The sequence below is a fragment of the Lissotriton helveticus genome, chromosome 7, assembly GCF_964261635.1.
Source record: "Lissotriton helveticus chromosome 7, aLisHel1.1, whole genome shotgun sequence".
NCBI classification, from domain to species: Eukaryota; Metazoa; Chordata; class Amphibia; order Caudata; family Salamandridae; genus Lissotriton; species Lissotriton helveticus.
In genome coordinates this window covers 1097580488-1097601026 of record NC_136068.1, presented here as the reverse complement: position 1 = coordinate 1097601026, position 20539 = coordinate 1097580488, and the positions used below count along the sequence as shown (strand labels likewise).

Genomic DNA, 20539 nt, shown 5'->3' with positions numbered 1-20539 from the left:
GTATACCATCTGGTCCTACGGCTTTCCCTGACGCTAGAGCCTATTGCTTCAACTACTTCCTCCCATGAGAGATCTTCATCTAGCGCCAGTCTGTCATGCTCAGCCAATTTAGGACCCAGATCGTCACACATTGAGCTAGAAAAGTCTGTCCTAGCCTCCTCTTTATATAGAGCCTGATAATAATTTTTAAAAACATTTCGAATCTCCTCTGGATCTGAATAGTCCTGGCCCCCCTCATGAATACTTTTAATAGCATTCCTGCTACCCTCCTGCTTAATCCTTAAAGCCAAAAGTTTCCCCGCCTGCTCCCCAGTTTCATACATCATTCCCCTATGTATTTGATATTCATCAGCTGCTCTTTGAGCTATCAGTTTGTTTAACTCAGCTTTAATAACCAAAACTTTCTGCTGGCTCTCAACGACCTCCCGCCCCCCAGCTATAGCCCTAACATGTAATTATTCTGCCTCTGCCAGTTGAGTCAGGAGGTTTTCATTCTGGGCCTTAGCTTCTCTCCTCAGCCTGGTGGAATAGCTAATTACCTCTGCTCTCAAAGTTGCTTTGAACGAGTCCCATACCATATTTCGGGATGTGCTGTAGCGATTAGTATCTAAAAAGTTTTGAGCCCAACTCTTTAAATGTTCGATGAATTTGCTGTCGGCTAGCAGTCTTCTCTCAAAGGTCCACCTTAAAGGAGGCCTAGGTACAATAACAATATCATATTGTAGGATTAATGGATTGTGGTCAGAGATGACTTTTGGTAGCTTTCCAATTCCTGTTCTGCTTGCCTCCATAACTGAAATAAAAAAAAAATCCAATTTGGAGAATTTTTTAAAGGGACAAGAGAAATACGTAAACCCAGGGTTGTTAGGCTCCTTTTTCCCCCACACATCCAATAGCCCGTGAGTTTTAATCAATGAGCTCACAGCTCGAAATACCCTAGTCTTGCGGCCCTGATATGGGGTGTTCATACCCACCTCTGTAAAATCTGCTGCAATATTAAAATCCCCACAGACTACAAGGAGGCTTGGCCAATTCATTAGTTCTAGCTCCATATCATCAAAGATTTCCGGGTCATCCTAATGGATCCATATATAGTGCATAGTGTAAAACCCAGCTCAAGTTCAACCAATACCCACCGACCATGTATATCTGCCAGATGACATCTGCCCCCCCAACACGACTTGGCCATTATAGCCACTACTCTAATATTAGATGTTTGTGTGGAGCATGCCAACAAATAATACCCTCTTATATTAAGCAGATGCTTCTTGGCCCATGGTAGGTGGGTCTCTTGTATACAGGCCACGTCAGTTTGATTCGATCTAACAAAACAGCCCATCCTCTGTCTTTTACCCCAATCGTTCAGGCCCCCAATATTAATAGAGCAGATCTTAAGCTTCCCCATTATATCTTTGTAATTTATCCCCTGTCCTTACTTTCTGCCAATTCAAATACCTCCAAAACATTTCTTGAGTCCAACTGCACAAAGTATTGTACCAGGTACTTCCATTTTTTCCCCTTTTTTCCCTTTCCCAGTGAAAAGCCCCCCCCCCCCAACAACCTATCCCACCCCACACTCCAGCCTCCAACCACCCCATCGCGGCGCTCAGACCTAGGTCTGCGCATGTGATGCGCACTGTACTAGGGTCTGGGCATTATTTTCAAAGAACAAATAAACCCTAACAAGACCAAATAAAAGCCTCTTAAGTGAGTATCCTAACAATCAAACACACTAAAACAATAACACCTTCACCCCCTTACCCCCTTGACCCCTCTCCCCCCCACAACTCCCTCTTCCTTAAATCTTACAGCGGAGCAACAGTATTTAACTACTTAACCCCTCCAGCTTCATTTATCAAGAGAGTCCAGATACTCTTTTGCTTTTATCTCTGACGCAAAACAGATCGTATTTCCCTGATTGATAATCTTAAGCTGGGCTGGATAAATAAAATACACTTGAACACCTTTCTCTTGAAGGGGCTTAAAAAATTGCCTCAATCTCCAGCGCCTTTCCACTGTAGAGTGGCAAAAATCGGGCCGTACAAAGAATGAAACCCCTCGACTGGTTCTTTTAGATTCCGGTCTTGCTTTATCAGATATTGCTTGGCGTAGAGCGAAGTTCCCAAAGAACACAAGTATAGCCTGGGATTTATCACCTTCATTTGCAGGTGTTCGTAATTTGAACGGCATATGGTGGGCCCTTTGTATCTCTTTTGACCAGTTCCACCCATTAAGTTCTGGGAAAGCTTCCTTGAAGAGATCAATTATATACCATCTGGTGTCGGACCCCTCCAACCCCTCCTGGATCCCCAACACCCTGAGGTTATTTCTTCTGTCGATTTTCGAACTCTTCAAGTTTCCATTGGATATCCTTTATTTGTGCCCCCTGTGACTCTACCTGGGCCACCGCATTTGTTGCATCCAGTTCCATCGCCACGATTCTTTCTTCCAAGTTTGTTACCCTATCCCCCATACTTGTGCATACTTTAGACAGTTTCCTCATAACCCCCTGCATCTTTCTTATCCCCGCCTGGGTTTTCCTACTGTGTTGCCTGTGCCCAAGTATGGCTTGATGGATTGTATCCAGTGCGGGAGCCCCCTCCAATTCCACCAGTGGCAATTTTCCAGGTAGCGTGCCGGAAAGTGGCAGAGCTGACGAATGATCCCGCCCCTGCTTCACCTTGCGTGTCCTTCGTCCGACGGAGCAAATCCGCTACCGAAGGACCCGCTGGGTGATTTTTGGTGATTGCTCCGCCCCTTCCTCTCCTAAGCGCTGGCGGGTTTTGGGGAGTGGATCTGTGGCGGCCGGCCGGGAGAGCCTTCCAATATCGCGGCTTCCGACGCAACCTCCAAGTGGGTCTTTCGAGATACTGCTGCCGCCGTCACCTTCGCGGAATTTGCCACCACCTTCAGTGCCATCGACAAGCAGTCTTTCGCTAGTTGCACCAGAAACTGCAGCAAGTACTGCTTGATGAGGCGCCTAATCAGGTACAGCTCCGTTTGTTTTAATCTGCTTCTGCTGCGAGGGGATTGCGTTGGGCTATCGGGGGCGGGGGGGGCGGTATCACAGTGCTTTAATCTGCCCGGACAGTCTCAATCCTGCCGTCTCTCCTGGAACTCTGCCACAGCCAGCTAGCACCGCTAACGACCTCCTACGCAGCCGCCATCTTGCCTCTCGGTCGTCAGGCATCGGCTCCATTGTTAAATTGTTTTCTTTCCTCCATCGGGTTCGGACGTGGTTTGTAGTGCTCCGGTTCGAGACTGTTCTTCAGGATCCCCTCGGTGCGAAACCCACTGTACCTTCGCCGGTATTGTTTTCGTACATGCTCCTTCATTCCTGCTTGTCGAAAAAAGTGAGAAAACTCCATTGTTGATCCAGAAGATGTTGTGAGCGGCCTCGGGCCTTGCCGTTTCTTCGACTTACACCATCGTACCCGTCAAGTCTACCACTGATGGAACAGACTCCATTTCAGTTCTGTCCCCGGTGTCGCACCAAGTATCCGCGTACAGACCTGCACAAAGTCTGCAAATTGTACCTATCACCAGAGGAAAAGGAGGAAGATTGTGACGCTTTCCGATCTTTTCTATAGAATAAGACTTTGCTGGATCGTTTGGCTTGACGAAGGAACATGTAGAGACAGAACATAGAGTACTCACCGGATATCTTCTTAGAAGATACCGAACAAGAAGTCCTGTCCATTTATGTTTCTGGCTCCGAGCTCAAGATCGACCTACAGTCCGAAGAACTTCCTGCGGGACAAGGGCTCGTGAGTAAAAAAGCCCTTTTGCCCATCAAACCTGTTCTTAGTAAACCCAGAGGCTTCAGGGCCACCACTGACTTCGGGCCACGGTCGACAGCTACAGACTGTTTTAAATGCCCCGCCTTCAAGCCCTGCACTGAACAACAAGTCAAGCCTTTCGGTTCGGTGTCGAGACAAGACCCCTTTGGAGCTGGAACCTTCAACTTCCAAAGACAAAAAGCATTGGTCCGGTTCAGCTCCGAAAGATAAAGATCCCCTTTCAAAACCTCCAGAAGCAAGTTTGGACATTATGAAGGAAAAGTTGGACCCCAAACAGAAACGTCTCCTATTAATCCAGAGACTGAATACATTGTAGCCAAGGATGATGCACCATCCAAGAAAATAAATGCTACTTAGGATAAAAGTCCTACTACTCCTTTAAAGAAAAAGAAGGACATGGCTACAAGCCCTAGCTTTCCTCTTTTTCAATCTCGTCCACTACTTTTACCATCACCAGGGTCAAATCCTCTTCAGATAACACCATAAGGTTCTCCTCATACACAACATGACTTTGAGGATGGAGATGATAATAGTCCTCCACCAGTAGATCCATGGATTGATTACAGTCAACCAGTAGATAATGATCCTGATCTATATCCTACCAGGCCTTCACCTTATGATGATAACCATGCTTAGCAGGAGTTGATTTCAAGAGCAGCTTCTTACCATGGAGTTGCTCTATATAAAGAATCTTTAGAGGAAGATTTCCTGTTTGAGACATTAGGTTCCACACATAGAACCACACAAAGCTAGCCTATGTTAAAGAGTACGTTAAGACGTACAGATGACATTTTTAAAAACCGAGTACGCGCCCGTGTTCTAACACCCCTAGTCGATAAAAAGTACAAACCTCCACCATCTGACCCAATTTATATCAAAGGGGCAGCTTCCTTTAGACTCTCTGGTAGTGTCAAATGTTCACGAAAGAGCTAATTCACAAACAGCAGATGCGCCTCCTCCAGACAAGGAGTCTAAATTAATTGACACATCAGGCAAAAGGAAAGCAGCGCAATCTACCAACCTATGGCCCATTGCTAATACACAGGCTGTTTTAGCAAGATAAGATAGAGCCGACTCGGATGAAAGAGAGGTAATTCTAGAGTACCTCCCAGAAGAGCATAGAAAAATGGGACAAGAGCTAGTGCAGGAAGGGAATTTAATATTGAATTCTTCTATTCGATGTGCACTAGATGCAGCTAATACCAGCATTCTCCTCCGTAGGCATGCATGGCTTAGGATTTTTGGATTTAAGCCAGAATTTCAACAATCTATTTTAAATGTTCTTTTTGATGAGGAAAACCTTTTTGGACCTCAAGTAGATGTGTCACTTGAGAAAAGGAAGAAGGACTCAGAAGTGGCAAAATCTATTGGAGCCCTGCAGTCACCATCCAGCAGAGGCTCCTTTTGTCGCTTATTTTACAGAGGAGGATCTAAAACCAATACCTCAAATCCCAATACTTCCTCCTATAAAACAAACACGCTATCCTCTTCACCCAAGTGTTGCTATAGGGGAGGCTGCAGAGGGAACAACTCCCAAGGGTAGAGGAAGGGGTACATCACCACGTTCCTCTCCATCTCCTACTAAGCAGTGACTTACCTACCATTCCCCCCAATCATATTACACCTGTTGGGTGAAGACTACACCACTCTCTTCCCGTTTGGCAAGCAATAACCACGGACAAATGGGTAGTAGACATTATCCAACATGGTTTTTGCCTAGAACTCACCAGCGATCCTCACAGTATTCCACCTCGCAATCAGATGTCATTACAACACTCACAGCTACTCAAACAAGAGGTACAAGCCCTATTAGCAAAAGGAGCTATAGAACCTGTTCCAATGCAATATCAAGGGTTAGGAGTATGTTCACTGTATTTCCCAATTTCCAAAAAGGACGGGTCTCTAAGACCAATATTGAAATCTGATAGGGACTACTAGCCACAGATTCCTTAACGTAGAATTATCCCCAGGCGTGAGTCTGGATCCGGAATTTTTTTGCCACAGCATCTCTGTGCGCCGGGGGGGGGCACCGGTGTGACTCCACCCTGGCGTTGTCCGCGGACGTGACGTCAGCAAGGTCACAGAAGTCCCACCCCGGCGTGCTGACGGCAGTTTCCTTCTTTTCCGCGTGAAACGCGGATTCGGAATGAGTTCTCTTGACCTATTTTCATGCCTCTTTGTGTTGGGAACAGTGTGCAAATTCCTTCTGGTTTCAAGGCGTGTACTTCTTGTACGTGTCAGATGTTGGTGACGGACCCTCACCCTATTTGTATGTGGTGTCTGGGCAAGCACCAAGATTCTACGGACTGCAACGCTTGTCCGTAGGGAGCGCCGGATGACATTGCTTTCGACTCGCTTGTCCAGATCGGCCTCAGCACAGTGTCAGTCCCCTACCTCGGAAGGGTCCAGGAGCTGGCAATTCCGGCTGCGGCATCGTCCTTCTCCGAGGCCCCACGGGAATCGCTCACCCTATAAGTCCTGCAGTTTGTCACCGAGGCCCTGTCTTCGTTCTGCAGAGGGCATGGGTTCCTCTCGGGACGTGCGCCCTCGCCCTTTGCCACCCTATCCACCGTTTCCTAGCCTTGGAGCGGCGAGGACCTAAATGAAGGCCTACCCTTCGGCGCTGCGGGCTTTTCTGTGCTCCCCTCCTCTTCCCTAGACGTCTGCGAATCCCTCGCCCTGTGCGGGGCCTTAATGAAGGCCGAGCCGACTCCTTTCTGGTGCCGACTGCTTTCCTCCCCGGCCCTGTTGGCGCCGTGTGTGGAGGCCGGGACCCGGGGGCGCCCCTCCGCGGGGTTCCCTGTGGTGTCGCAGGAGGTCGCCGGGACTCGCGATTCATCCACGAGTCCCCCTCGGTCCTCTGGGCAGGCGGCGAGCCGGCGCCCGCTTCGGTGACGACCCCATCCATTTCTCCTGTGAAGCACGTGGTGGTGGAGGCCGACTCGACACCCCTGGTGGACACTTCGGCGCCGTTCGAGGTCGCACCGGTGCCCACGGCAGACTCCCCGCCGCCATCCCGACGTCGGGTCGCCGACTCTTCTCCGGATGTTCCTTCCTCTCCAGTGGATTGTCGTTTCCTTGTCTCCTCTTTACCGGAGACTGGACGCTGCGTCATTGCCTTTTCCCCGGCGACATCCTGGGGGGTTCTACAGTGTCTCTGCGTCCACAGCCCCCAGACCCGCTCTTCTGCACCTCGTAGTTGGTGGCCTGATGGCTTCTCCGGAGACGCCTCGGGCCCCTCACTCGTCCATGGGTCTTCCATCCTACAGGGTGTGGCCGTTTCTTCCTCCAGCAGGGCATAGGGACAGGCGGCTTAGTTTGCAGCCTTCACCCATGGAAGAGTTGCTCTCTCCCCGCGACGCCCTTCAAAGGCGAGTGTGGCCTCTGTCCGGGCCATTTCCACGGTCTCTGGCATTTTGCAAATGGGCAACCCGGTTGCTCCATTCCCAGCGGACCACTTGTTGGAGGTTCTCCACCAGGGCTCTGGTGGAGGGGAGCCTCTTCTTCCATTTGTAGCTTTGCTCCACAACTCTCTTCTGGGGGCGTTCTGCCATGGGCGATCCGGTGTCTCAGCCCCTCCTCTACTGCCACCGCCCTGGCCCTCCATCGCCCTGCCCCGCACGATCCAGTCTGCCTTTTCCCCACCCAGGGCCCTGTCCTGCAGACTGCTTTTCCTTCCTTGCCTTCGGTGTTGCTCCCTCAGTCACAAGAGGCCCGGTGGTTGGACTCTGGGGGGGGGGGGGGGTGTAAAATTTTTGCTTCCACTTTGTGTGTTGGCCAGGGCTACCTCCGGCCTTTGGGATTGCGCAGAGTCCCTTGTGTCGTGCCCCTCCCACGAAGGTGTCCGCGTTGATCTGCGACACCATGTGCTGGATGGTCAGGAGTTAGCTGCATTTATTCTCCGCTCGGCCTTGGATGTCTCTGATTCGCTCGCCCGCGCTGTGGCGAGTTCTGTGTCCCGGCGCCGCCATGCTTGGTTGCGGGATGGCGTGTTTCCGGAGAATATTCAGGAATATTCGGGAGCGTCTTGTTGACCTGCCTTTTGATGGGATTCTTTTATTTAACACCCACGCGGACTCCGCTACTCAGCGGCTCCTTGCGGGGCTACGTCCTCCTCCCCCTCCGTAGGCTTCGGCTTGTTGGTCCTCAGGTGTCTTATGGGAGGCGTTTATACCACCTTTCTCTCTGGGCCTAGTGTTTCGGTTGACCCGTCTGTGTGCTGTGTCCGGCTTGGAATCCCTTCAGGGTTCTTCCGTTGGCCCTTCTGTACTTTAGGCTGCGGGTACAGCCCTTCAGTTTTTGTAGTGTGTGTTTTAGGCTGTGAATAAAGCCGTATAGCTCCTCAGGTTGGACCATCTGTGTATTTTTTGGCTGATTGGTAAGCCGCCTGTGGTGATACCCACGGGTCTTTTTTATGTTCTTGAACCTCTGCTGCGGGCTTCCCTAAGAGGTGCTCCCCTGTTTTGTTGTGGGACGTGTCATACCCTAGGTGGGGTACTTGTTAGCTATTGTATAGCTCCGTCCTAAGCTGGGCGGGTGTGGATACCCTCTCGGGTTCCTCGCGTTTCCTGGCGTCACTGTATACTGGTTGGTGCGGTTCTTTTTTCTTCCACCTTAGCACAGCTTGCGCTACCCCAGGTTCTGTCCTGCTCAGTATCCGATGGTTTTTCTATCCTTTTTCAACAGGGCTTGCCTGTCGCACAATTTGCCCCTTGTTCCTGCGGGATATTGGCTTCTGTGCGTTTGCCTTTCAGCCTTTGGATCGCCAGACCGACTTTTGTCATGCCGTCTACGTCGTTGTGTTGTGGTGTTTCCGCCTTATTGTCCAATATTTCAGCCTGATCCGCTGCCTTGTGTTCCAGGGGGACTAGGATATTTCTGGTGATCTCCAGTGTTCTGGTTGATGGCTTTAGGTCTGTGCTAAATATTCTTGCTTCCCGGGGGTCGCTGTTCGGGGCACACTCCTTCGTAGAATTTACCAGCTGCCTGCTGCGCATGCCTGGTCGTTATGGTCCACCTCCTTGGGCCTTGGTGTGTACCCCGGTGCTCCTGTCCCTTGTTCTGCTGGAGCTTTGCACGACTGTGTCTTCCTTCTCACGTATGCGCTTCTCGTCCGTGGGGCCATTCCTGCCTTGTCTCCTGTCTAGGGGCTGATGCTCATTCAGCTATCTCCTTCGTTGGGTGTGTTCTCCTGAGGGAGCTCTGCCTCCGTTTCCACCTCTTGTCCTTGGATTTTGCTGGTGGTTCTTTTCGTTCCTTGGTACTCTCTTGGTGCCGGCTGTCCCTCTGGGTTTTCTGGCAGATGCCCTTTGCCCCTTGGTAGGCTTGTGGTATCCTGGCCTTCCCTTCTTCTTGTTCTTGCTCACTTCTGCTTGGTGGGGACTGGGCCGTCCTTCTTGTCTCGAATTACACATCCCCTGTTGGGGCCATGTGTTCTTCCAAGCTAGTGAGTTTTCTCTCGCAGACCCTCCTCCCCTCTGGATATGGCTAGGGTATCTATTCGAAGTTAAGGAATCTGCGGCTAGTAGTCTCTATCAGATGTACAAGTTACTTACCTTTGGTAACGATGTATCTGGTAGAGACGATTCTAGCCGCAGATTCCTTCACGACCCGCCCTTCCTCCCCGTTCTGCGAGGACCTTCAGCTTGGTCTTCTGCACTTGCCTCCCTCCGGGTGGTTTTGTCTTCTGCGGCTGCCCTCTTTCACTTCCTCCCTGGCGGGATGCTTTGTTCTGTTTATTTGTTCCACTCCTTCCTTTCAGGTAATTGGACGGTAGGTTCATTTGTGCTTCTGCATCCCTACACCCTGGTAATTCCAGTGTGGGGCCGTCTCACATTCTTCTCACCTTTTCATTGCTTGTGGTTTCTGACTCCTCTGCAGTCCTCTGAGTTGGGGGTCTCTTGGCTGTGCCTCAGCCTTAGCTCTTTACAGGAGATGCGACCCTCCTTGATGGTGTTGTCTTGGGGTAATTTGTCGTTACTCATCTGTTCAGGACTTTTTGCCCTTCACTATTATAGATTGTGGTTGCAGACTCTGTTGTCTGCTATGACTTTTTTCCATGTTTTCTTGCCTCCAGGGAGGATATCGCCTTCGCTTTGCAAGGTTGCTTCTCAGAGCGGTGCTCTGCTCTTTCCTTTTCGGGACTTTCAGTAACACAGTGGCTGGCACTTTCCCGAATGGTGCTGTTCCTCACCATTCGCTTCTTCACTTTGTTTACCTGCTTTTTCGCCCACTGTTCCCGTATTCTCACAGTTTTGTTTGTGATGGCTATGCGATGTGGCGCCAGCGCGCCGGGGTGGGACTTACGTAACCTCACTGGCGTCACGTCCGCGTCACGCCGGATCCAGTCTCACACCTGGGGATAATTCTGCATTGACGAATCTGCTGCTAGAATCGTCTCTACCAGATACATCGTTACCAAAGGTAAGTAACTTGTACTTTAAGGCCCCTAAATTTGTACATACTATCAGAGCACTTTCATATGGTTACTCTCCAACAAATGCTTCCATTGATACAGCAAGGTGACTTTATGTCTACCCTAGACCTGAAGTTCGTATGCTTTCTTATTCCTATTCATCCAGCGCATCGCAAATACCCCAGGTTTGGATAGCGGGAAAGCATTACCAATTCAGTGTACTTCCATTTAGAGTGACAACTGCACCTAGAGTATTCACAAAAAGTCTGGCAGTAGTAGTAGTAGCAGCAGCTCATCGGAGAAGTCAATTGTGGGAGAGAGGCGCATCAACACCTGCCTGGTGCCGATTTCCTCAAAGCTGCGGTGAAGTGATGACGTAGAAAGGAAGAGAGAGGTATCCAAAGGGTTAAACCTTTGACCTCCCCTGTGCAGGTTTATGACCAGCCCTCCCGACTGGAGATGCAATCAAACATCTTGGGTGGCCTAGAAGAGAAAGGCCCATGCGAAGAACGGGGACGGATCCATGAAGACATCCGGCGGTTCCATGAAGACGTCGGGGAGAAGCAGGAAGTCCGAAAGAACGCCCACGAACAACACAGAGACGGGAGCAGGACACCGGGAACCAGGGAGAAGGAAGAATCCGTCCGTCGGTTCCAGGAGGGAGGAGTCACCGAAGACAACACGTCCGAGAGTTGGTCGGAGGAGTGGTGGACCCCTCAGGAGAGCCGGTACATCGCCGCCGCAAATCAGGAGAGTTGCGGCTATCGCGGTGAGTGACCGGATGAGGGAAGATGATGGTGGATAGAAATGGGTACAAACACCAGATCCCTCTCTCTGTGACAATTAGGCCCGACTTAATGACTGTGACAAACTCTAGGAGAAGAGTTTTTCCTCATTTGTTTTGGAGTGGAGAAACGTCCTCCACTTATAGATCACTGGGGGAAGACATTGTTTATTTTCCTTCTGCATATATATATATTTTTTGGTGTGCCAATGACTTAAATAGAAGTGTATCATATTGGAAAAGCAATAACAGAAGAAAAGAGAGGAAAAGGAGCCCTGTGTATACGCAGTAGTTTTTTTTTCTTTTCATCATAATTTTCCTACTCCCCTCGCTCCCAATAAATAGTTTATTTTTGTGCACATTCTCGGTGTGGTGGAGGCCTATCTTGATAAATCTAAAGGAAGCCCCTGGGTACTCACCGCCTTCTCTCCTTTCTTCCGAGCCTCCTGGGGTATGTCCACCTTCAGCGCAAGCACGTGTGAAAGACAAGAAATAGAGATGAAAAAGTGCATAAACGACAGAGCCAAATTTCGTCGGGACGCCAGAGGAAACAGAACAGTCTAGAAACATCATAGAATCAGAAAAAACAGAGAAAAGCCGAAAAAGAAAAACAACTATGTAAAACGGGTTCACTCTGGTATGACTTAATAAAAGCTAGAATTGGGCATCTCATTCGGCCTCCTAGATTTTGTTTCCACCCTTCCCTCAGACAACAACAAATGTCTTCCCATACCTGGACGATTGGCTCATCAAAGCCAAAACGCAGAGATGGTGTTTACAACACACTCAATCTATATTAAACCTTATTCATCAATTCGGATTCACAGTCAATGCTCAACAATCCCATCTTCAACCCTCACAACTGCAAACAAGGCTAGGAGTATCGCCAACACTCATACAGCTCTGGCCTCTCTCAATGTAGCCAGGATTCAACATTTTAAAAAGATCTTACTGCAGTTCCAGTTAATGCAAAATACAAGAACTAAACACTCTACCTGTTTAATTGGACTGTGTTATACATCAATTGATAGTTTTAACCACACTAAGAGTGCTTAAATAGCCGTATTTACCCTCTTCTATTTTCCCTTTATATAGAGCCATATTTGCAGTCCTTATGCAGGAATGTAGATATTCAACCTTTTACTGTTGAAGATCAACGGCTGAAATTAACTGCATTTGCTGACGACGTGGCCGTCTTCTCTTCCAATCCCCTAGTGGCTATTCAACAAGTTTTTAAAGAGGCAGTCAGGTTTGTTGAAGTTGCAGGATATAGACTCAATATATCTAAAACTGAGCTTGTTTTGAATTTTAAACCAGATTCTGCTACCCCAGGATTAACTAATACTATGGTTTATTTGAGCATCAAGCTATGCTCAGAAGTACACGTTATCAGACTGATTTACGAACCTCTGCTGTCTATGGTTAACTCTAAATTAAAATCATGGAACAAATCCCTCTGCCAATTATGCGACAAACCAATATTACTAAGATGAATATTCTCCCTAAATTCCTTTATTTGTTCAGGGCCATCCCTTTAACCCGCTGACCGCGGTGCGAATTCTGCTGCGGTGCGGGTGATTTAGGACTATGCCGGGGGCTCTCCGCACGCAAAGTGTCCCGGACTCTTTTTTTTTTTTTTCTCTTTTTTTTTTTTTTCTCAGCGCCTGGAGGGGATTATCGGCTACTTCTTATGGGAGTATATGCGTGCAAGGAGAGCATAGGCTCTTTCGAAGCTTCCATAGGGGGGGACTCTCACTCCCAGATTTTAAGCTATATTTTTGGGCTGCGTCCTGAGTGTCCTGGTTCAACGCCTAAGTGCAGGCTTTATCAATATCAACTAGGAGACCCCAACTACTACAAGAGGGTGCCGTTTAAGGTCTTGAGGGACATATATATATGGAAGGAGATATGTTCTAAATACTCTATAGCCTCTATAAACAAAGACACCACTCTGGAATAATCCAGCGTTCCACTCAGGATGCAACTTGCAGGGCTTGGGCGCTGAGCGGTGTTGTAACAATGGGTCAGCTCTATAATGCAAATGGCCTTAGGTCCTTTTTGAGGTTGCAGGAAATATATGGGTTTCCACAACATCTTTTCTTTAAATACTTGCAAGTGAGAGACTATATTCAGGCTGCCAATAAACAAAGGATATTGAGGGCTCTGAACTATCGCTACACTATGTTAAATCAGGTATTAACCCATCAATTAGCACCACCTACCGGGAACTCTCCTGCCTAAATGTAGATGATACTATGACACTGTCAGCAAAATGGAGTCAACTGCTTTCAGTAGAAACCACGGTTTCAGAGATCCATTCTCCTTTGAAATATCAGATCATTCTGTATACTCAGTAAGTCTAAAACTGCAGCAACTACGCACCATATATCTGTTATATTATACCCCAGACAAAATACTTAAATGGGGAACAATTGGTGTTATGGATAAAACCAAATACCAAAAATGTAAACTTCTGGCTGCTGACATAATACATAAGTTTGCACTCTGTCATGTTCTTCAAGAATTCTGGTCTGGGGTGAGCCAGGCAAAGATATCTGGCCTGGGCCACTTGAGTGCTTTAACAATCAAGGAAAAAATGATGGGGGTCAAATATGATTGTGAGGGAGGTACTCAATATTTGGTAACAATCATGCTGGTGTGTGCACGGCTAAGTATAGCCAGGACATGATCTCCTCAGATGTTAATAAGGCCATAGAATGGAAGGTCCTTGTGTGTCATATTTATGAGGCGGGGCTGGCCTTGGCTAAGGCCAGAGGTATCACCTCTCTGAGAAAATTTGAAAGGATATGGAATAGATTCAGGTGGACCCCCACCTTAACACAAACTTGTAATAGTGAACCAAATTATAACACTTTGGTTTCTTCTTTATAAGAAAAGACGGTCTCTAGCCTACTTCCCTCATATGAATTCCGCTGCATGTGTTTTTCTTTTTCTTCTACCCATGGGTTCTTTTAGTCCTCGTCTGTATTGATTGTGTTCTTTTTCATGCTCCCTTTTCCTTAGTTTTCCTTTTTTGTTTTGCCTCAGGTACAATATATTTAATAAAAGGTTATGTCTGACCAAATCTGATGACCAATAAAAGAAATCATAAGGAACAATATTAAAAGCAGCTTCTGGGGAGACAACATGCATAAGTTACATGCTCAGGTAGTTAGCAAAACTCATAAGTGACAAGCGCTGTGGAAAGGAAGAAACAAAGTGGCAAACCTGTGGCACATCTAAGGACTGAAATAAATGTGGTTAAGCAAACACTGTGGTTAATTTGCAGCAATAACTCACCCAATTTGGGAGGCTCACTAGCTCCTTCGAAAGGCTGGCGGAGGGTACATTAATATTATTAACGTCCTAAATTGGCATAAAGTTACATCGTAATGTTGTTAAAGGCAACAGGGTTTCCAAGTGGTATAGTACCTACGTAGGAAAAAAGCAAGGGTGCGCCAAGAGGCATCCACGTGGTGTGTCAGTTGCTAGGGTACTCACGGTTCAGCAGTGGCTGGATTGCCGAAAGACCTACCCCTCACTCCGCCAGCTCGGAAGAGTGTGGAGAGGGAGGAATTGGCGAAATAAGTATGTTGCGCCGGCACAGCCTCCAGGTGGGCCAAGGTGTGCCGGAAGCTTCCTGCCCGCAAAAGGGGCAGCAGTGAGCTAGCAATGTCAGTGAGTATCTCCAAAGTCATTGTAGGCGAACACCAGGCGCCATCTTGGTTGAGGGGTATGTAGAATAAGTGCGATAGGAGGTGGCTCACAGGTAGTATGGCCGACCTCCTAAGTGCCTGATTAAAACACGATGGGAATGGAGGATCGTGGCAATCATGGATAGACTCAGCGGAATCTATGAGGGAGGGTTGCACATGCAAAGTTGATACCTGAGGTGTGCTACATCTGGACCTGCAGGTCTGCAATGGCAGGGAGTATCACCTTGCCAGGGACTAGCCAAAGTGGCGCAATCTCAGTAGAGGGGTCACATGACTGCATGCAACAGAGGGGAGAGGGGTTGGTCTAACGGCTAAGGCGCTCGACCTCGGACCTGGGGATCTGGGTTCGAGTCTCGGTAACGACGCCAAAAAACCCCTGTGATTCTGGGCAAATCACTTAATCTCCCCGTGCCTAAAATGAAAGTGTGTCCTCATGTAACTTAACTGGTGCTATGTAAAGCGCTCTGATAACTGATTTGGTTCGGTTCTAGTTCGCGCTATATAAAACTCTGCAAAAAAAAAAAACCAGGAGACGGCTCTCCAGGCGTGCAAACCTGGAATAAAACCCATGGAGAAGGTGTTCATAGCGAGTGGCCATGGGTACTAGGTAATGGTCACCGGGAGAATGAAGAGTGTCGGTGTAAAATAGGAGGTTGCACATAAGGAGGTGACATAAGGGAATTCAGTAGGTCAGACTAAGAGTGGTATCATGTCCTTCATTGCAGTTTGTACAACATTAACCACAGGGGACAGGTAGGGAGAGGCAATGCGAACGAGAGGCAGGGGACAACTAGATCCCTCTCTAGCAAGTGTTATCCTAACCTCTAAGGTGTTACTGGATCAAAATATTATTGTCCATGGTCCCATGCGTGTGTGAGATACATCATTCGTGGTGGCCAAAGTTGGGGCAGACTCCATTCAGACAAACAGTTGGGGGTGTTATGAATGAGGGTTTTGACACCCTGGCTCCTGGTAGTACAAAAGTGTAGATGGTGTACTATCGATTATCTTCGTTCTAGAGGATATCTTCATTCAGACCATTTTGTCACAGGAAAGGTGAAAAATCCAGTATTGTTCCTTCCTGAAGAGGGTTTTTTTGCTCATGTGTGGGTGTGTCTCTATGATAGTCCATTTAAGACTGTCTGGTGTATGGCCCTCCTCTGAAAATTGTGAACAAAGCTTAGTGTTGCGCTTGTGACAACAAATGTTGCTCCAATGTTCCATTATTCGTGTCTTGGCCATCCTAGTGGTCATACCTATGTAGCGTAGGTTACAAGGACATGTGACGGTGTAAATGCAGGTGCTTGTGTTGCAATTTTTGTGCCTTATTTTTGTACCCATTTGAACAGGCGAACTTCAATCAATCAATCAGGGTTTTATAAAGCGCGCTACTCACCCTTTAGGGTCTCAAGGCTTGAGGAAGAAAAAGATGTAACTTAAACTTTCTTAGCACATAACTTGTTGTTTCTTGTGCCCAATTAGCACTGTGGTTTCTTTTTAACTTTGAAAATAGGCGCAACTCAATTTTAGAAGGCTCACACTTGTAGTTACTCTTGTGAAATTGCACTTTTTTAGTCATAATAAGCACTTAAAAACTGCAAGCACTTTTAAAATCTTTTGAAATCTGGTACTTCTGTGTCATCTCATAGCATATTTGTACAGGTTTTGTTTAACACCAACGCATCTGCTGTTCACACTGTTGTGTCAATAAACGTAATTCGTCGTTACTAGTATTTGATGTACTGAATGTTGAATGCTCATGACTTGTTTTTAAGACGTCCTTTTATTGTTTGCATTGTCTTTCGCCGAAAAACATGTTTTGATGTCAATAACTTGTGATGTAACAATGGTACTCTTAAAGAACAATTAACTCAATAGCGGTTTTTAGCTGAAGGAGAAGCTGTACATGTTGTTAAATTGTAAAAGTTTGAATCAATTGACCAATAAACGTATTTATTAATTAATTCTTAGGTCTGCAAGAAAAAAAAAACACATTTCAATCCTTTTATTTCACTCTGAAAACAATTAGCAGGATCTCTGTGGTACAATATGGAGTTCTTGGTTGAATGTATTTTATAATGACCGGTAATGAAAGCAGAGGCTTGTACATAGAGCATTTGATGGACTGTATAAAGAATTAAAGAGAAGACATGCAGATATAATCATGATAGAGAGGCTGCAATGCAAGTTGTTTTTGCAACTAGTTTAACAATTTCTTTTGCTTCTCAGGTGGACCAGATAATCAGGTGCATTTTGAGGGTTACCAAGTCTCCAACCAGTGCATGGCATTAGTGCGGGATGAGTGTTTGCTGCCCTGTCGTGATGTGCCAGAGCTGGGCTACGCCAAGGAATCCAGCAGTGAGCAGTATGTGCCTGATGTTTTTTACAAGGTGAGCAACAAAGCTCAGTGCTGCCCACTGAATCAGTGCCATCATTGTCATGATGAGTCCCCGGGGAGGCAGTTTATTGGGACAGTGCCCATTTAAACATTTCATGAAGGTATGCAGTGCAAAGATTTTGTGTTGCAGGCTGTTTGACACGGAAGAATGTCAATGCTTGAATCAAAGTTTCGTTATAACTCGTGTATTCAGCATGTTTCTTTACAGCTGGTGTATTCAGAGATAGGGTGGGGTGCAGGTCGCGATGGCTTTATAATTGGTGCAGCTGGATTTGTGTAGCCAAAAAGTCTCCATCAGGTTGGGGGGTAATGTGTGGATGCCCTTAAAAATAGGGTGAGGCAGTACGGAGACTTCGGAGGCCATGGAGCAGGGTGTTTCAACCATCCAGATGTGAGAGTATGATAGTTTGAACAGCAGTTCTAAAGTTGACTTATGGGTGGAACAGTATCACTTTTTTCAGTAGAGCAAACTGGTCCAAGCCATTTATCTTCTCCAGTCGTTTAAGCTAACGGAAGAGCTGCAGGTCTTTCCTCGACAGAATGGTAGAAGGAGCACCTCCACAGCTAATAGACTCCCTAGGCCATTCACACCTACATGCAAATAGTAGCTTCAAATATAACCCAGCAAGGATTGCTTTTTATGCCATGCTTGAAGTGTTATTCTGATAGAAATATCTTCCCCCAAATTAAGAAATATCTTCCCCCCCAAATTACTCACCTTATGAATTAATCTTCCAGGCACAAAAACATTTCTCAATCAGTAGCGCTGCCTGGTGGTATCATGTGGCGCTAGCCGCAGCTCCGCCTTCAGAATCAACAACATCAGACCTTATTAGGTGCCAAACAGAGCTCTGGTGTCGGCTCCTTTATTTCTGAGCCACATCCATGCTGGTCTGGATCTCTGTTTCTGTATTTCACCAATGAACTTCCTCAGCATTAGACAGCGACTAGATCAGATATCTCCTCCAAAACTTCCAAACTTGATGCTCAGTTGCAGATGTTAGTGATGAGATTTATAGAGCGCTCAGCTACTCATGAGTGTACTGGTGCTTTACAGTCAAAGCAAGAAACGGAGGAAGATTACAATTACTGTGAAAAGAGACCGGTCTTGAGCTTTTTCTTAAAAATAGCTTCAGCCTTAGTTTGACAAAAGTCTAAAGGGAGCTTGTTCCAATCAACTGGGCACCAAAAAGTGAATGAGCGACCGCCTGCTGTAGCCAGGCGAGCTCTAGGAATTTTGGCCCGATAATTATTGGATGAACGTAGCATTCTCGCTGGGCTGTAGAAGGCAATCCTGTAAGAGATATAATCAGGTCCCAACTGACGGAGCGCTCTATGCATTAAGAGAGCGGATTTAAAAATAATTACTTTTTCAGTGGGGAGCCAGCGCAGATTGTGCAAATGCCTAGAGATGTGTTCACGTCTTATGAGACAAAGAACCAACTGAGCTGCCGCATTCTGAACAGATACTATGTCAGGCCTGCATATAATGCGTTGGCGTAGTCCATTCTAAATATGACCAGGGCCAATACCACTGTTATCTTGTTGGAAATGAGAGGAAGTGCAGAATTCTCTTTCCCAAGCGTGGAATGGCAAAAAAAACACCAACCACCGAGATGATTTGATTGTGGAATGACATTTTATTATCAAATTTAAACCCTACATTTTTTACAGAATCAGCTTTGGTGTCTGATTGGGGCTCCCCTGCAGGCCAGTAAACATCCAAGTTCAAAGCAAAGCTATGCCCAAAGCTAAGCACCCCATCTTCTCAGTGTTACACTTCAAATGGTTTTGAGACATCTATTGTAAGACAGCCGTGAGACAGGGTTGAATGGCATCCAGATCAAGTCAAAGCATCTCCTTGGTTCACGTCAGTACTAAAAATTGAGAACCTCTCCAGCAGGACTGCTGAATGGCAAGGGAGGAAAACTAAAACTATTGAAGATCGAACAAGATATAAACTGATCCATTGCACCTATTTAAATAACATTAAACAGGCCAAAAAGTTGTACATAACTGATAGGATCAACAATGCCGCAAACTCCAACAAAGAGTTATACAAAATTTGGAACGAGTTTACTACCCTCCATGTTGACCAGCTCTCACCCTTCCCCCACACAGGATTGGGTCGACACAGTTTCCTCCTTATTTGATGAAAAGGTCAAAGTTATATATAGATCCTTCCCTCAATACAACATTAATAACGCTGATCTTCACCCAGTTGTTAATAGCCATCCCTTGTTGCCTCTGCTGGCAGAATTTAAAGCTGTGACCTGTGAACAAGTATCAGAAGCCGAAGCAATGATTAAATCAGGCTCTCCAGCAGGCCCTCTCCTACCTCGTTTTTTCATGAAATTAGCACCTCTGTTAATAACAAATCTAACAGAGAATTTTAATATGTCATTAGACCAAGCTATGGTCCCGACCAAATGGAAAACAGCTCAAGTTAAGCCCATTTTGAAAAAGCCATCTGCAGATCCCAGGGTACCAGCCAATTACCGTCCCATCTCTCTGCTGTCTTAATGCGTGAAGGCGCTTGAATCCTTGGTAAATAAACAATTTACCGTCCATCTGGAAAGCCACAGACTTCTTGATTCATCGCAATCAGGGTTTTGTTCCGCACACAGTACCGAAACAGCAGTATTAGAGATGGTTGATAACATTAGGCTGACCTTGGATAAAAAAAGAATTCGCTATGCTGGTTCTTTTGGACCTGTCAGCCGCTTTCGACACCATCTCTCACTGCATTTTAGAACAGCTGCTCTGGGAAGTGGGAGTCAGGGTGAATCAATCAATCAGGACAGTTCTAAAGCGCACTACATACCAGTGAGGGTCTCAAGGCTCCGGGGGGGAGGTTGGGGAGGGGGGGCGGAGGGGGGCGGTCAGTGCTGCTGCTGATCGAAGAGTCAGGTCTTGAGGAGTCTTCTGAAGGCTTGTAGGTCTTGGGCCTGCCGTAGGTTGGTGGGGAGGGTGTTCAGGTCTTGGCAGCGAGGTGGGAGAAGGATCTGCCGCCGGCCGGCGTTCTTCGGACGCGGGGGACTGTGTCGAGGGCGGTGTCGGCGGAGCGGAGATTGCAAGAGGGGATGGAGAAGCTGAGTCGTCTGTTGAGGTATGCTGGGCCCGTGTTGTGGAGAGCTATGTGTGCGTGGATAAGGAACTTGAAGGTTATCCTCTTGTTGACGGGGAGCCAGTGCAGGTTTCTCAGGTGGGTGTGATGTGGCTGCGGCGGGGGATGTCGAGGATCAGACATGCCAAGGCTTTCTGGATGCGTTGCAGTTGTCTCAGGAGTTTGGCCGACGTTCCTGCGTAGAGGGCGGTTCCGTAGTCCAATCTGCTGTGGAAGAGGGCCTGGGTGACTGTTCTTCTAGTTTCTATGGGGATCCATTTGAATATCCTGCGAAGCATTCGGAGAGTGTTGAAGCAGGA

The 20539-nt window shown here is 47.2% G+C and overlaps 1 protein-coding gene across 2 annotated transcripts in view; it reads left to right on the top strand.

Moving 5' to 3' along the window:
* NPLOC4 (NPL4 homolog, ubiquitin recognition factor) overlaps positions 1–20539 on the top strand; it is a 652620-nt gene that overhangs the window by 409727 nt on the left and 222354 nt on the right. For both annotated transcript variants that reach the window (XM_078654232.1, XM_078654233.1), the window contains exon 12: positions 16945–17105. In XM_078654232.1, coding sequence (XP_078510358.1) covers positions 16945–17105 — 161 coding nt within the window. The remainder of the gene's footprint in view (positions 1–16944; positions 17106–20539) is intronic.